Consider the following 15,553-nt stretch of genomic DNA (forward strand, 5'->3'; position numbering starts at 1 on the left):
CCGTCTTCACAACAGGCTCAATAGTGTGGGAACAACATACGCAATACTCTAAAACTAGAAGACAGAGGCAACAGCTTGGGGAAGCTCTGGAGGTACAGTGTGAACATGACTAGTAGCACTCTTGGGCATAGCACTCCGGGGGCTATAGCAGGCTGCGCACCTACCAGAAGGTACCACTTGGCCATAGGCAGCTCAAAGCAAGCATTCACCACGGACACAGTTACCTAAAGATATCCTCTTACAAACGAGAAAAATAAATCAGTGGTTGTTGGTAATTCATCTTTTAATTACAGTAAGAAGCTGCTTAATGGAATGTTCTTCTCCCTTGCTACATATTTTATTAACAGCATTCATGAATAAATAAAATGAGTACTAATTGTGGAAAAAAGAAACCTTGCATTAAGCTTTCTTCAATTCTGCATTTGTGAAAATCTTCGCATTTGGTACATCAAAAACCTGGTTTGAGATGATTCTCAATTTTTCACTAGTTTTGCAGGTGGAAAGTGCTCATATGTAATAGCAGTGTTTTTTATCCCGGGATGATTAAAGTGAAAGTGAAAACTGCACTATAATATATAAGCCTATATTAATACTGTGAAAACCAAACACTGAATATATACATATATCAATCCATATGTATCTCTGTATATGCGTACTCAGATTTCTACATATACGCACATAATGTGTGTGCTGAACTGGTAGTACTGCCTGTTAAAAAGGCTGGCAGGTGTTTACCTGTATTTTTTCTGCTCTTACAGATATATCAAATTTTAATAATTTGGGCTGAAATTTTCTATGCTGGCTGTCAGCCTCAGGCTGAGTTACTTGAAGAATATCAGCCAAATAGTTTTGCTAACCCATTTATGTAAACTTGGCTGGAGAAAAAGTGCTGTTTTGCTTATGCTGAAAGATAATTTTACCTAAAAAAAAGCTCTAGCTGCTGTAGAGCATGACACTGAATTCTGACAAAGTGGTAAACTAATTACTGCACCCTTTATACATTTCTTTGTAAATGTATTTGGCCAACCTACAGTCCTTCAAAAAATCACACGTTCACTAGGTTTCGTCTGACTACCACTGCTACCCTTGTTTTTTTAGAGAGTGTTTCCATGGCTGCTATGTTTTGTTTGAAGTCCAATCGTTCCAATGGGTGTTATCATGCTCTGAGCACAACTAAATGGATCAGGCCCCTGAGGGGTTTGGGAGGAGTAATGCCTGCTCTGCAAGTCCCTGCTGGATTGAGACAAAAGATAGAAGCCAAAATGGCTGCAATTCTAACACATGTAGAGGCAGAAATATATGTGTCTACATGCTCCTGGAAAGTAAGGTCTGAAAGGAAAGCTTGGCTTTTCTGGCAGGCTGCATCATTCGTTTGCACATGGAATATTGTGTCAAAGGACAAAACCTTTACAGGGGCCAACTGGGCAGATTATCTCCCCTTACCATTCTACCACGTTGTTTCATGCTCTGCCACCCCGTGTTACCAGGGAGCTAACTGCGTGGCTAACAAGACAAACCAGCTCTTCCCTTACCAGTTCTACTGCCTGTAATCCTTCCACTCTTGTGGCAGCTCAGTTTTATTTCAGTTATATGCAGGCAACTTTTGCCCCAAAGCATTTTTACAACTGCAAAAACAATTACCAAGACAGTCTTTAATTAATAAATTATCCTCAATTAAATTATTTGCTTGATACAAGTCTCTTTGTATTTTAAAATTTTAAATTAATTTTTTAAAAAAATATTTCAGATGGTCACTCATTTCCTTCCTGCTGTATAATTCTTGATGTCTCAAGATGAGCTGTTTCCTGTCTATTGCACCATTCCCTTCTTTTCTTTCAAATCTAAGACATATATAATATTTGTTTTCACTTGATTTTAATGAATTTTAATTATTTATTCTGCAACATGAATTCACATTTAATTTTAATATTACCAAAAGTAATTTGAAATGCCTTGCTTTCCTAAGCTGCTTAAGTTTCTGTGGAAGTTTCACAGTTCTTCATGACAATTGACAGGATGAAAGCTTTCTGAGACTTTCAGAGTATGAACAAATAGATGCAACTGTATGTTTTACTGTATGTTAATAAAGCTACAGAAAGTTTGTTATCTATGGAATCTCTTTGTCTCAAATTCTCCTCCCCTTAGTATACATGCTTCTGTATTAGGTATTTTTTCTCTGCACCAAAAAATGTATTTAATATAAACATAATATATTCGTTAATCAGTCTCTTCACCAGAAGTGTATAAAAGAGCATCAGGGAATTTAGACTAGACAATGGAGAGGCCTATTATCAAGTAGTTAAAGCACAAGCAGAAATTCCTTTCTGCTCAGACTTTGTCAGTGTCTCTTCTTTAGTGTGGTCAAGTCACTCGCCACCCTCATCTATGAAGTATGGACACTTACATATATATCTAAATGAGGCAGGACTGTGTGGTCTAAGCTGAGATCTCTGGCTGCAACTCCTTTGTATCAGCCTGACTCAAAGCCCATTCCAATTAATGAAAGATTTTTTGGAGCAGTTTTGGCCCAAAACTACTAGTACATTTTATCAGATTGGAAATACACATTTACAATATTACTCAAAGGAGTTGAGATAGATTTAATAATTTGTTTTTCTTACATTTTATCTATTTCTTATCCAGAGAACAACCTGGTCATTCTTCTTAATTATAATAAAAATTACTTCACTTACTTAGAAATGCAAATGTGTCTTTTTCAGAACAGGCATCATCCCTTATACTTGACTAATTACTGAGGCTTTGTCTTAAATTAAGCTTTCCTCCCCTCAGTGCATATATTTCAGCGTGAAGTATCTCTGCCATTGAATCTCATATTTTATATGAGTCTGTAAACTAACACACTTGATATGAACATCAAATAGGATAAACATTGGTAGTTAAACGTGGGTAGTATTGGTAGGTACATGTCATCTATTGTCTGAGACCAGACATGATCATTTTGAAGAGATGCATTTTGAGTGATTTTTCTAGAAATACCATAACTGTGGGTAGGCTTGAAATAAGCAAAGGTATCCTTAAGCGACGAAAGAGATGCTTTGATTTAAGGGAATAGAGCTTTGAAGTTTGACTAAATGATTTCCAGCCTTCCTTCCTAAACTATTTTTTTCTGTGATTGCAATGATTCTCCATCTTGTATAATGAATTTCTAAAGAAAAAGAACAGTATGACTAACTTCTTGTAAATATAAGCCCAAATATATGTAGTTTATCTTTATTGTGGTGTACTAGAGCTACTTTTCTCATTATCTACCATTTAAAGAAGCTAATTAAGGAAAACAATAGAAACTAATGGTAGTGTGGAGTTTCCTATGCAGGGTATTTTGATGATGTGGTCTGCTAAAAAACCCCACTTATTTGTATAGTTTTGAAATGGATGCAGTACAGAGAATCTATGGTTGATTAATGCAAATATATGAGTACTAATCAAAGAGTCTTTGATTCTTTCTCCAATCTACCAGATACATCTTCAGAAATACATTTTCAGAAATGTTTTAATTAAGTTTACAATTATCCTTGGTATGTTCTTCTTATCTCTTTGCTAATAGAATGGGTCAAACCATATCAAACTGTAACACTGTTAACGGTACTACCACTGTTTTTTTCCTTCACTCACCTTGTACATAACTTGCCATACATAAAGGTGCTATAACGTCAGTCAAAACCAAATTAGAGTAGACATACATGATTTAATAAAAAAGAGTGCTGTACCTGGTGGGGAGATGTGAACCTTTTTTCATATGTCAGTTGACTTCCTTCTGTGGAGAAGCGGAAACTTTTCCTTCTGATACTGTCTTCTGACTCGGACTTGGGGAACTTATCGATATCTCCTTTGTCCTCTGCTTCAGACATTTCTTTCTGTCTTCTTTTCTTCCTTCTGTTTCTTCTTTCTTTAGCACTCTTTGAGCTCAACTTTGATGCTTCTGAAGAACTTTCCAAGAGTTCTCCTAATCCCCCTACACCACTGAAATCTCTCGATGCAACTGATGCTGCTGCCACTGCTGCTGTTGCCTGCCAGGTTACAAAGCAAGGTATTCTTAGTAGGCTAAAAATGAACAATTTTATAGGCTTTTATCAACTGTTTTTATTATCACTGTGGTAATACTGCTGGTTGTACACCCTTGAGTATGCAAATATACACAAACAAATTCAACTGAAGATAAACTATTGAGTTGTATAACTCCTCATTGTTTAGTAGCATGAGCTACTTGAAGCATCAACTTCAGCAGAACAATAGCATTACTATTCCTTAAAGACTTGCTGCACGAGACACTGGACGAAAATTAAGGTAGTCAGAAAAGTATAAATATGGTGCTTTTTCCCCATTTTCTCTCGAGAAAAGCCCCACATCATGCTCTAATTTGGCTGATCCCTTCCGAGTCCTTACAGAGAAAACTAATCCCTAGCATCCACCATATGAGTTAATGCATCATAATCCAACTACCAGCCTGCAAGTATTGAATCCAGCCTTTTGTCACTGTCTTCACAGCAAGGACACTCCCCTCACTTTCCTTCTGCCTTCACTGGCAACAGGCACACGTATGTTTTCAAGCCCTACCTCCCTCTTCATGTTCCCCTCCCACATTTCCACTCTAACAGCACTCTAGGTCTTCGTTATAGATACACAAGGGTACATTAACTGCCTGTTGCTGCTGCGGCCAGAGAGAAGAAAAAGTTTAGGTTTCTTCTCTGATGGAAAGGGATGAGATGACTTACAGGAGCGAAGAGCCATCCCAAAACTCAGGACCAGTATCTTCAACTACAGTGGTTAGCCTACCTGATTTGGTTCATTAGGGAAACCGGTTCATTTAATCATCAAATAAAGGAATAATTGAGAGCGTGTCTAACACTCTTCCTAGAAAGATCTGTCTGGGAGATTGCTATGAAATTCTGCAGTGGAAAGTATGTTTGGGAAGATGATACGCTGTTGTGAGCTTACAAAAAAGGGTGGTGTGATAAATGGCAAGAGACTAGGGTTATATAACAAAGATGACTAGTAATTATCTGGCAAAACATATTATATTCAATGCCAAGTATTTCAGGAATGATGAGACATCTCTCTACAGCAGGAAAGGATGGTTTGAAAGCTCATAGTATGAATTAATGTCTTTTCTGTGCCACAATATATAACTCATGATATACAAGTTGACTTGATACAGACTTTTTCTGCTAAATGGAGTATTAAAAGGATTCTGAAGTGTTTATCAATCAAAAAAAGTGATAATCAAAATTTTGTCATATTGGTTTCAGAATATTATCCTTCAAACACTCTAACAGTAGCAAAGGCAGCAGATGCTGAGTCATCACCCATCTACTTCCTAATACTAACACCAAAGGTCAAACAAGCGGAGCGATCCAAAGACTGCTGTGATGACTTAGGTTTGTAGATGAATAGGTTCATTGTCAAGGGAATGAAGAGTTGGGTCCCACACTCATTTCCGTCTCAGCAACCAATTCAGCAGCTCAGTGATCCACCTTGTAATGCATACTTTCTGCTAATATTTTCACGTACAAAAGGGATCTTGACTGTAATACAGCTTTTCTTATATTGAATTGAGTGGTCATTCATTTTAAAAAGTAACGACTTTCAAGGGCCTTTATCCAACCTTCCTTGTAGTCTCTGTTTCATATGGTTCTATTCTTCTTCCTAATTCTGGATCAGCTTCATCTCTCTCCCCACTCTCAAACACACACACAAACATCTAGATGAGCCTCCTGGTATCTTTTGATACAATGTGATTTAGTGCCTTTCATAGATGAAAATACCAGATTAAAACAAAAAAGTACTCTCTGCTGATGTTTAACTTTTTTTTTAATTTGAATTTTGTAGGATTCTGCTTTTTATTTAGTGATTTGGAAGGGATTTTAATGACTAAAACAGAGATATGCTAATTAAATTTCACAGGTCATGCACAAAGCTTTCTTTTCAAGAAAAACATGGGGAGTTTCACTTTCTATTAGCGCTTTATAGAATCATTCTAACTTGGTGAAAGTAGCTGTAAAATACTACCAAAACTATAGTTTCATAGAAGATTCTAATTTGCCAGCATTTTATAAACATTGTCCTGTTGAAAATGACTGTATGCCAGATGAAAAGCAATAGAAAATCAGTCCAGAAATTAGACAGGTGTCAGACCCACAGAGCTGCATTCCTGCATATATTTTACTTTCAGATAAGAAAACCTCACACAAAAGTATCTATTAAAATGTCTTTTTCTCATAAAACTTTAAATAATTTTCTTCTCTTTTCAAAGAAAACAAAGATTACTTTAAAAGAATTCTGAAGTAATACCTTTTTATAAATATTGCTAGTCTGTTCTAAGGATATATAAATGTCTGATTGACTTAAGTGTGCTTGAATTAGGAATATGCTTAAATACCTTGCTGGATAGAAACCTAAAAGAACACTGATTACAATCCTTCTCTCTATTTGCTGAATATTGGGGAAGAACTATTAAGTACAGCAAGCCTGGAAATTCTCACTCAGACCATAAACCAGAAGTAACATCGCTAGACTTTTTTCATGCTGTTCGTAAGATCCGTAACATAAAAACATCATGAACTAGGACTACTTAAAGTCAGTGTCTAGGTTTCTAGGACACTCTTATCACAAATATTTTACTTTTACAGTCTTTTGGTCAACTTAGTAGCATTCTTTTCTGTGCCACTAGCTCACTTTTTTGATATTTGGTTAGTTCCTGATTTTCATTGGCTATTTCCACTTTTATAACTTGCGTGGTAAACAAGATTTTTTTCTTTCTGTCATTCATTGCACAGTTTATATATGTTCTAATTCGTAAAAGATTATTATCTTTGCCTTAAGAATAAGGCTGTTCAGAAAATATGATTTTTATCATTACCTGAGCTTCTTCTTGTTGCTTCTTCAGTTGTTCCAGCATCTGTTGAAATTCTGCCTCTTTCTGCTCTGCTTCTTCCATGGTTGCTTGATTCTGTTCTTCGTAGGCCATGGCGACCACAGCCAGGATCAAGTTGATCAGATAGAAAGAGCCCAGAAAAATCACCAGAACAAAAAATATCATGTATGTCTTCCCAGCAGCACGTAGTGTCTAGGGAGTAGAAAGCATATCTATGTATTATCCCATCACTTATCTTTGTTACTGCAACAGCATTATGCTTTCAGCTCATGTGCAAATAAGCCTATATATATAATTTTGTATGTCATCTACAGTTTACTTTTTATGTCATAAAAATATCTTACCAGCTGATACAGGTTTTCCCAGAAGTCCTGAGTCATTAGCCGAAAGAGTGACAAAAAAGCCCAACTGAAGGTGTCAAAACTTGTGTAACCATAGTTGGGGTTTCTACCAGCTTTCACACATATATATCCCTCTGGACACTGCCTATGTGAAAACCAAATAGGAGGTACTTAGTCATAACTTTTATTTCCTTCTAGAACATATTTATTATCTTTTGGAACAACATGCATTATTTTTCTACAGGAAATCCATGAATTATAATTAAATTCATTCAGAAAAAAAAGTCCTAAGAAATGAACTAATAAGAGAGTAAATGAAAGATACCCTTTCCATCCGTTCACTGGTTGAAATGACCTAAATGTTTAAATTTTCCTCAGTCACATTTTGCAAACAGAATCTTTATTCCAAATGAATAATTTCCTGGCAGAAATAATTGCTAAAATGTTGTTAAGGTTACAGACAGATTAAACAATATTATTAGCTAAATCCAATTGTACTGTTAGGGTTCTCCCACATAATGCTGAAATTTTTTTTTAATAAGCTTCTTCACTGTTGCCAGTTAGATATCGGAGTTAGCTAACAATTCTAGGCTCATAATTGGGCATATGTGTATGGCAGAATTTGCTGATAATGAAAAAGAGTTAGGCTTGAAAAAAAAGATTCAGTCTTGAGCTATGAAGTCACTACTGTGCTTTCTTAATAGTTTATGTATTCTCTTTCTCAGTTCTAACCTTTGCTTTCATCCTATTTACTTCAATCAGCACATCTCCAAAATAGACTTTACAAGAGTTCGGATTTTATCATTAACACCAACATCATTTTCCAATCAAGTGGAAGAAAGGCTGTTAATGAGTATTTTGTTTAGCCAGAGAGTAAAATATTTTGACTTTAATAAGAAATCATTGTTTAGCAGCAAAACTCTAAGTTCTGTAATGCTGCTGAACACGGAGTTGCAACTGCTATGGATAGGTTTCATGTTATTGCTTTTTCTACAGAACATAACAGAGGATTTTTGAAAGGGTCTTACCCTGCATCAGAGCTATTACCACAAAGTAGGGCATCTCTTTGTCCTTCCAAAATGTAAAAATGAGCTGCGTAGAAAGCATTAGAAATATATGTGAATAAATCAAATGAACCTGAAAGTACTACAAAGTAAAATAAAAATAAATTGTAATAAAATCAAAGTGGCTATCTGCTGATCATTTTGTAGTTTGTTTAGGAACCCTTTTGGTTATTGTACTTGTTTATTGTATGTTTTTGACCTCTGTCAGTCAGTGACTGTAAGCAGTTCTACATAAGGCAGAAATATAAACTGTTCAATATTCTTTGATCACAAATAGTCACATACTGTAGCCACAAATGTATTAAAAATAGTTATATAAGTCATTCTTACTTTCATCCTCAATGTAATCCTTCCAGTTAAATGTGCTCACTGTCATATTAACAAATGTACCATTTTCATCCATTGTGGTATTAAAGTAGGAAATAACAGTTGTTTCAAAAGTAGAATTGTCTGGAGGCCACTGCAGGCATTTATTCCTCAAGTTGCCCATGAACAGCTGCAGCCCTATTAGTGCAAATACACTCAGACAAAACACAGTCAGGATCATAACATCTGAGAGCTTCTTCACAGACTGAATTAGGGCTCCCACGATAGTCTTTAGGCCTGCAAAGAGAAAAGATCCATAGATTTATCAAAGAGTATCTTTGCCCTTCCCATTTAATTAAGATGTCATGCAGACACTTAAAAGAAATTATTTTTTATTTCTGAAAAAGTAAAGCTTCATGAGCAGCCTCAGAGCTTGTGAAGATGAATGAAAGAAAAAGATTCTTTTTTATGAATATGCAATGTACATATATTCCAATAAACTGAATATATAATGTTCTTTTCAAGCAGGAAATTTTATCAATCATGCTTTCCTGTTATAGATTTGATTTTCTTTCTTAATTTTTCTCTGCATTTAATATTCTGCCAATAATTCAGTTTCCAGTTAATATTTAATATGACTTCACAACAGTATGAAGATAGTATGAGATAGAATTCCAAGTAATTTTGAGGAAAAAAGATCATTTGCATTTGATAAATTTTCCTGTGCAATATTTGTCTCCTTTTTGGTATTTTTTTTGTTGTTACTTGGTTGTCTTTAAGACTAATGTCAATTTGAAGTGGTAAAATAAAGGAAAAAATTCAAAATCAAGAAAGCCATAGCGCTAAAGCTTTTTTAATGTAAAAAAGACAACTTGTCATAATAAAATGCAGAAAAACAAAGCAAAATAACCCATAGGCCTCATATTTTATGTTTCATGCAAGAATCTGTTAAACTCAAAGGCTGATTTTGCAAAATAAAAGAAGCTAATGCTGAAAAGGCAAAGAATCATAATCCAGGCTTATGATCCGTGCCTTTTTTTTTTTTTTTTTGGCAACACGAGCAGTGAACAGCAAGACTTATGCTCAAAAGAAGTGAATTCAACTTCAATGGAACGAAAGTCAGCCTCAGTGTTTAACCTAGCTCTCACCTGGAATGACTGATATTGTTTTCAAAGCTCGGAGAACTCTGAATGTTCTCAGCGCTGAGACATTGCCCAGGTCCACAAACTCTGTCACATATCTGTAATAGGGGAGTTCACACACAAACACAATGACAGCACACAAATAACAATCGGAGTTACGAGGGGCCTAACACCTTACACCAACTACTTCTTACCTGGGATTACAGAAATAGTTTTCAAAGCTCTCAATACTCTGAAAGTTCGAAGAGCTGAAACATTGCCTAGGTTTACAAATTCTGTTACATACCTGTAGGATTAAATCACAGTTATTCAGAATTGAGGCAGAGCTTATACTAATTATGTGGGTCTTCAAAACCTCTGTGACAAGATTAGCAATCATACTTCAAAATTTACCTGTCTCTTCAGTACAACTCACTTTTATAATTATTTATTTTCATCAATTTTGCTTAAATGTCATTGAAGTGAAACTCACTGATTTGTATTTGAACAGCTTATTAAACTAATTAGCTTGTAATAGGACGGTGACATGAAGTCAAAGGGATGGCTTCCATTCTGGTGAGCAGAAAAATATAGGACATGAAATTAGTGTCCCTCAGCCGTAATTACACTAGCGGCTGACACTCCGTGCTGGCTCCTGCCATGTTTTACTTTGATTTATGAGTACTGAAATGTGTGATACGGTGTCTAAACTTCAGAGGCTGCAGAAATTAAATACTTTTAAATCAATATATTTATTAGAATAATATTTGCCACTAATTTCATGCCCTAAAAGCTTAAAAAGTTCTTCGACCACTTACGCCATTAAAATGACACTGAAGTCAAGCCAGTTCCACGGGTCTCGCAGAAAAGTAAAACCTTCTAAGCAGAAGCCCCTTGCAAGAATTTTGATAAGTGATTCAAAGGTGTAAATTCCAGTGAAGGTATACCTGAAAAGCATCATCAAAGCAGGAATATGGATTTTTGCATACTTATGCTTATAGACAGTGCCATTCTTTATCAAAGATGACTTACAAGAAAAGAAAAGAAAACGTATTTAGAAGTGAAAGGAGGACATCATTAACTTAACTTGCCTCAAACACTTAAGAATGTAATCGTTGTTCAGTAGATGAAATTTGAACCTGACACATATATACTATTCATTTTCTAAAAGGTTGATTTAATCTCAGTTTTTGTGCTTGCAAATAATTTCAGCCTCTAGTATTTATAGATACATTTCAGACTTTGATATTTATGTGTACATTCTCTGGCACTCACAGGGCTGCCTCTTCGCTTGCATTCACAAATCAGGTAGATGTCTAAGTGTTACAAAAAATGAAGAAATTTTTTTTAATGTCAAAATCAGAGAGTTTTGTGAAAATCAGTCCTGGATAATAACTATACTCATGCCTATAAAACAGGTTTATTTCATAAATAATCATTAAATATACAAAAGCACGCCCAGACTGTTATCTTGAAGATGTGGAGCATGATTACCAATTTACCTGGTGTGGGAACAACCATTTATTTAAAAACATAGAATAGTCAGTTATAACCAGCATAATGCAGGGACTTCCTGAGACTCACGTGGGTCTGTGCGGACCTCCAGAATAAAGGAAATCTACCTACAAGCCCTACTGCTCTCCTTTCAGACTCTCAGCAACCCTCACAAGCCATAGTCACTGTTGAGCACACTGGGAACGGGTGAATACTAGTGCAGTTTCTAAATACAGCATTCAGGGTAAGATTCCTTAATGCAGTGAAATAAATAATGGCTATTGGAGAATGTGAGTGAATGAAAGAAACCACAAGTTGTTAGAACTAGGTTTTTTATAAGTAGTATTATTTCAAAGAAAAACATAGTATTTCAAAGGAAAAGGTGTGTCTGTATTTTGTTAGAGAGCAAACATGCATATCCATGAACAAGAAAGAGAAACGAAGATACTTTGTCCTTTCCTTACTTCTGTGAGCTCTTTGTTATTCCTTCATAGGTAAGGCCCTTTCCTCCGCGGTTTGAGGTTCTTGTGGTTTGGGTGTTGTGTGTGCTTGCTGTGGCTGGTACTTGTGAGTTCACATCAGTGAGCCATGACCAGTGTCCCACTGTGCTAAGGTCGCGGATATTCAAGCAATACATGGCTGGCCTCACCAATGACATGCAACAATTTGACATGCACATTTGAAGTTCTGGAGCTCCTTTTCCAATTTACAGCTCAGAACACCCAAGGACAGGAGCTCGTGTTCTTACAGTAGAAGTTCAGATATTCCTCAGACATAATTTTAAAGAACAAGGCATTACTCTTAAGCCATTTAAATTATTCAGGAGGAAACCAGAAAGATATTGATGCTCTCTTGAAATCTGATTCTTCATGACTCAGGAGAAGCCCATTCTGGCATGCAGCTTTCCAAAAATGCTTCTTGTTTGGAGCCACAAGAAAACAAAGTAGTACAAATGAAGAAGTAAAAATGTTTAACTTACTCTACATTCTTTGTCCAGTCCGGAGGGTTACTCATGGTCATAAATACACAGTTGGTCAAAATAGTGCACATGATAAGCATGCTGAATAATGTAGATTATAGTCAAGGGATGTAACTCAGACAAACATGACAGTTTTATAACACTGAAATAATTAAAAATATTAAATGTATAAAAATATGTACAAATAACATGACATTCTAAACAAAATCTGAAAATAAAGCTTTGCACGTAATTTTATCCATTTTAAATGGTATGCCATCTGGCACGTTGCGGTGCACTTACTGTAAAACAATGCATTACTTTTATAACTGTGGCAGGTTTAGGATGTAAATAAAACTTAAACACATCCTTAAGTCTGTAAAAATATTAAATGAGTACCCAAACATAATTACTCATTGAAGCCAGGGGGATCGTTCTAAAAGATCTTTAGGCAGAGGTTGGTTGTTTACGCCCAAGTTGTTCTTTGGACATGATTGAAATACATTTGAAAATATTATCCTTTATTCTGACCTGGATCTTTTATAGGACATGTACCCCAGTGCTGAAAACACAATACTGAAAAAGTATGCCTGTAAAAGCAGCTCTTTATTCATGCTCTTTTGTCCCTGCTAAGTGAGTCTAGTTCATGAATAGTACTACTGGTCTTGGTAAAAGTGTGACCTTAGATATGTTCAAGTGCAATGGTTTGTTACTAATTTGGCCTTAGCTGCAGGGCTTAGTATGGGATCAGGTCTCCTTTTGTATATAAAGCCTGATATTTAAACTCTGGTAGCTTTAGGTGGTTCAGTAGAGAATTCTCTTCATAGGAATGAAGATCATACTGCAATTCATATATGATATTGCTGCTTTTTAAGTGTGATCAGCATACGTTTAGTTAGCATAGTACACCCACACGGACATAATTTGTATATCTGTATGAAAGTATTCTTTCAGTAATTAAATAGTTTTAAATGGCAACCCTTAAATCAACATTAAGAAAAAAGGATATGAATGTACCAAAATCTTGATAGCAATTTTTCTGATGGGATTAAAAGGAGTTAAAATATACAAGGCAGATGTGGCACTGAATCGGAAAATTGCCTTTCCCTTATTCAATACTATGAAAGTCTGCAAAAAAGAAATACAAAATTAAAATACGGTGTTGACTACATAAATATCTTTACCTCTGTCTAAAGGATTCCATTCTCCACCTGGGATGTTCAAGTTCCATTCTACTGTCTACCCGTGGTAGGAAAATAGCTGATTTCTATGAATACAATGGATTAAGGCTTCCACAGCCAATTCTCCAATTTGCTAAATTTCCCAGCATGTGGACAGAATTCTGATATTATTAAAATTGGTGGGAATTATCAGCACCAATGTCAGTTTATCAATAATAGCAAAATGCAGCATTTCATCACTAAAATATTTTCAATTTTATTTCTAATGAAGTCTTTGATTAAAGTCAGAGTTTCAAATTAATCAAAGACATTCTACCTTGTGAGCAAACACTAACAAAACCAAAACAGCAAAAGGTCAATTCTAAACGCCAGTTTGTATTTGGAACAAATATTTGACAGAATTATATACACATATATACGGTGACAAGGACAAACACCTGTCACTAAACAATTAACCATAATTTTGAAATAATTTTGCTTTCATTTTAGATTTTTAAATACTACCAATATAAATTATATGTATCTTCTAAAAATGTATCTGTGAAAAAATAAAAGGGATGAATAAATTGTCAGTTGACATCATTCTGAGCAGCCAGAGACAAACATACACCAGAATTTGGCAACAAATCTTTTCTTCAAAAAAATGCCGTTTTAATTTTTACCAATATGTTCCTGTTTTCCCTATATGATATATATATAATTTAGTTAGTTACTATCTTTTAAAATTTGACCTGATAAACCAGTTCACTTTCATTCTGTTCCTGTTGGCGGTCATCTCCTAAGTGTTTTCATTTTTATTCCAAGTGTATTTGTGTGTGAGGTTTACTTGCATCTTTGGTGCTGTTTGAAATTTCTTCAGGACATGATATTCTTCATTCCTTTTGCCCTTTGTTGATGGTAATGGCTCTGCTTTGTGTTACCATAATAGAGCCTTTGTTACGCTCTCAGGAGAGCTATGTAGTATCACTGTTCTCCATGTTGATTTCCATTCTCTGGAAAAACTTGGCTGTGAGAGAAAAACGCTGCCCCCTCCGTGGCCTTTACTGCCTATCCGGGCTGCCGTCTCTGGGGAAGAAAGCAAACCTCTCTACAGCGGGAAAGAAGAGAGGTAAAGGAGTGTTGCCGGTGCCTGTTCACAGAATAACATCAAGCGCAGGATTAAGGATGGCAGAGAAAGGACTCGCGCTCATTGGCATTTCCCTCTGCCCTACAGCCCTTCACCCAGCTAGAAAGGGTAGAAAGCTGTTGCCTGTCCCAAGGTCACTGCTGCAGCAGGGCCTGCAGACAGGCTCCGATTCACATCTGATTTTCTCTGCATTGACAAGTCAATGATTAAGAGTAATTTCTGCTATAAACTGGAGGAGGGATGACTAATTCTAGTTCATCATTTAAGATGTCCATTTGTTGTCTGTTGAGCACATTAGGCTGGTACGTAACATAAATACAGATGTCACCTGTGACAAAAGATTCTGCAGTTTACTAATTACGCTCATAGACTAACAAGTCCATCGGTAGCCTGAGTTTTTACACTTTTGTTCCAAAAAATCTGACTACTTTTTCTGATTACTGAAGGTTAGAAAGTATACTTCAGTACTTCTCAGATTTTCTGATACTTCATTTGTAGAAGACTTGTTTAGAAAACTTTATTCCTGAATTGTTTTGCAGCTAGTCAAGAAAAGGGCTTAGTGCACACAATTATATTGTAAGTAAGAATCTGCATGGAACTGTTGATATAACCAAAACCATATAAATGAAAATAACCCTTGGCAACACTCCCTCTCTGAGCTTTCATTTCTTTAAATTTCCTTAATAATGTTAATATTTGTATCATCTACAGTACCGTTTATTTAACTTTGGCAACTGTTAGGTTATGCAATTACATATGGATTCTGCTTTATTTTCTGTTCCTATTACTGAAGCTGTAATTTTTAAAACAGTTTTGCAAACTGAAGGCAACGACAAATTTAGCCACAAAATTGAGAGCACTATTGGCATGATTTTCTCGCAACAAACAAAATAACTTTACAGTTTAAAATACTTTATGTCTTCATTTTTTTATAGTTGCTCAACATCAAGTTTCTTATCTGGATGGCAGCCTGGAATGCCTCAAGCCGTCATCAGAGCAACTGTGTCCGTTTCCTTCTCTGTTTCACAGAGACAAGGAAAGATATTCCTAAGCACTTGTCCATAAAACAC

General features: G+C 35.7%; 1 protein-coding gene across 1 annotated transcript in view; it reads right to left on the reverse strand.

Annotated features, from left to right (window-relative positions):
* LOC142083905 (sodium channel protein type 2 subunit alpha-like) overlaps positions 1 to 15,553 on the reverse strand; it is a 76,564-nt gene that overhangs the window by 44,263 nt on the left and 16,748 nt on the right. Inside the window, exons 4-12 of the mRNA XM_075153946.1 lie at positions 13,186 to 13,304; positions 12,198 to 12,287; positions 10,543 to 10,671; positions 9,752 to 9,843; positions 8,628 to 8,900; positions 8,262 to 8,325; positions 7,237 to 7,378; positions 6,878 to 7,084; positions 3,729 to 4,028 (exon numbers count right to left, since the gene is read on the reverse strand). Of these exons, the coding sequence (XP_075010047.1) occupies positions 3,729 to 4,028; positions 6,878 to 7,084; positions 7,237 to 7,378; positions 8,262 to 8,325; positions 8,628 to 8,900; positions 9,752 to 9,843; positions 10,543 to 10,671; positions 12,198 to 12,287; positions 13,186 to 13,304 (1,416 nt within the window). The remainder of the gene's footprint in view (positions 1 to 3,728; positions 4,029 to 6,877; positions 7,085 to 7,236; positions 7,379 to 8,261; positions 8,326 to 8,627; positions 8,901 to 9,751; positions 9,844 to 10,542; positions 10,672 to 12,197; positions 12,288 to 13,185; positions 13,305 to 15,553) is intronic.

Source organism: Calonectris borealis, chromosome 6 (genome assembly GCF_964195595.1).
Source record: "Calonectris borealis chromosome 6, bCalBor7.hap1.2, whole genome shotgun sequence".
In the NCBI taxonomy this organism is placed as follows: domain Eukaryota; kingdom Metazoa; phylum Chordata; class Aves; order Procellariiformes; family Procellariidae; genus Calonectris; species Calonectris borealis.